The sequence below is a fragment of the Antechinus flavipes genome, chromosome 3, assembly GCF_016432865.1.
Source record: "Antechinus flavipes isolate AdamAnt ecotype Samford, QLD, Australia chromosome 3, AdamAnt_v2, whole genome shotgun sequence".
Lineage (NCBI taxonomy): Eukaryota > Metazoa > Chordata > Mammalia > Dasyuromorphia > Dasyuridae > Antechinus > Antechinus flavipes.
This window is the reverse complement of record NC_067400.1, coordinates 105,057,188-105,059,496: the sequence shown is the minus strand read 5'-3', so window position 1 is coordinate 105,059,496 and position 2,309 is coordinate 105,057,188. Positions and strand designations below refer to the sequence as shown.

Below are 2,309 nucleotides of genomic sequence, written 5' to 3'. Positions count from 1 at the left end.
CAGATCATTTTATCTCTGAATAATTGAAGAGACTCAAGGAAATTGTAATCTTTTTTTTGTTTGTTTTGTTTTGTTTTGTTTTGTTTTTACCAACACAGAATTTCTGACTATACTAGAAAAAATGAGTATGTTATTTCTGGTGAAATAAGATACAGAAACCTAGAAAACAGTATGGGTAGAAAGGAACAAGAAGAATCTGATTCAACATTAAAGTAGTAGTTAAAGTCATGTGACAAAGGAAATGAGAATTGGCCAGGATCCCTCAATTGTGGATGTTTAAGAAGCAATTATATGATGTGTGAAATCATTGGTATGGTTCTCATATTTTCACATCTGACCTCTGCTAATTACCTCTCACTAGAGGGAAAGGAGGGAGTGTGAAAAGAAGCCTTTACATTGTCAGGGTGTTTAGTATCTGTGAGGTCATGTTATTTTCAACAAAACATTTCAGTGTGACAAAATAAGACATCTAATGAATGGGACCTGCTTAATCCTATACTTTCCCCAGGGGAATGCCTTGATCAATGGTTTGGGAAGCTGAAAAGTTGTAAAACTTGAAAGAATAAGGTGAGATTAGTAAAGATGAAATTAGGTAACAAGAACACCACTACCAAAACAAAACAAAGACAAAAAAAGATTATGATTATAACAAACTTTTCATAAGCAGTTACAGATGATTTGTAATATAACAGCTAAGTTTTGCTACAGCATAACCTATTAAAATTTTCTCATAAAGAACTATCAATAAAACCTCTGGTAAATAATAGTTTAGTGCTCAGAGGAAGGAGGCACAGATTAATTCTCTTGGGTTTCATTATTTTGCTTCTTTCTGATGACAACATGTCCATAGGAGAATTGGCTTTATGCTCTGATTTTTGATAACCATGAGTTCAGCATGAGTTATGGCTATTAAATAATGAGACTGGGTCTTGAATAAACACAGCAGTACCTCTGCATTTACTCAATGATCTTCTCCAAATCAGGGACTTTGAGTTGCTTATTCTTCTACTACTAGTGCAACTGGTTAAAATATTTCAGAATGTACTCTTCTAAACTTATGTTCAGACGGCGGGCGACGGGGGCGCGCCCGGCGGCGGGCACGGCGGGCCGGGCTCGGGCTTCGCCGGCTCCTCGGCGGCGGCCTTACAGCAGAGTAACGGCGGCGCGGCGGGGGCAGCGGGGGCGGCAAGCAGCCCATCAAAGCTCCTGAAGCAGTTTCTACCATCATTACTGCGGAATCAATATTTCACAAGGGAGTGTATTACCAGATTGGAGATGTTGTTTCTGTAGTTGATGAACAAAATGGAAAAACGTACTATGCTCAAATCAGGGGCTTTATCCAGGACCAGTACTGTGAGAAGAGCGCAGCACTCACGTGGCTCCTCCCCACGACGGCCAGCCCCAAAGACCAGTTTGACCCGGCCTCTTACATCATAGGACCAGAAGAAGATCTTCCAAGGAAGATGGAATATTTGGAATTTGTTTGTCATGCACCTTCAGAATATTTTAAATCTCGATCCTCACCATTCCCCATTGTCCCCACTAGACCAGAGAAAGGGTACATATGGACTCATGTTGGGCCTACTCCCGCAATAACCATTAAGGAAACAGTTGCCAACAACTTGTAGTGTAGGATGGCTTTTTAAGACTGAATTTTCCTACGTCCTCTGGGCACAGCATTACAAGATGTCAGTATACTTACTGAAATTGTTGGCTACCTGAAGAAATAACTTTTAAAAAACCTTTCATTATTACCAGATAGGCAAATAGTTTTAAAAAACTTTTCATTATTACCAAATAGGCAAATAGCATATTATTGGATATAGTTAGCTTTTTCTTCACTCGTTTTTAAACAGTCTTTTTAAAGAATTATCTTAAAGAGGTGTAGAATAGAGTAGGATAAGATAATTGTCTTTGCTGAGCTAGGATCTTCTGCAGTGGAAGAGGCTCCTGATGGAGGTAACCTCTGCTTTTCCTAGGATATATTCCTGCCATCATTGTAATGCTAGCTTCCCATCCAAAAGTGTTACTTACTTGATGCTCAGATCTTGGATCCCAGGCATAGTCTTAGTTTGATCAATATGTTGTAAAAACAAATACAAAACTATAAACATTGTTATATTTAAAATAGTAACATTGTGCCATGCTCTAAGAAATGAATACAGAGATAATCTACACAGATTAAATAGGAAATCCCCTAATACATACAGTAATACATACATTGAGTATGTATTATGAATTGTAAATATGATCTAAAACCAATATGGTAGGTAGAATCACAGTAGAAGGGCTTTGAACGAGTAGTCTGG

The 2,309-nt window shown here is 38.3% G+C and overlaps 1 protein-coding gene across 1 annotated transcript; it reads left to right on the top strand.

Moving 5' to 3' along the window:
• Positions 1–1,157: 1,157 nt before the first annotated feature.
• LOC127557056 (GATA zinc finger domain-containing protein 1-like) lies at positions 1,158–1,707 on the top strand (the record flags this gene model as incomplete). The annotated part of the gene is made up of 1 exon (XM_051990532.1): positions 1,158–1,707. A coding segment is annotated over one exon (471 nt), but the record flags the coding sequence as incomplete, so codon positions are not given.
• Positions 1,708–2,309: the final 602 nt, after the last annotated feature.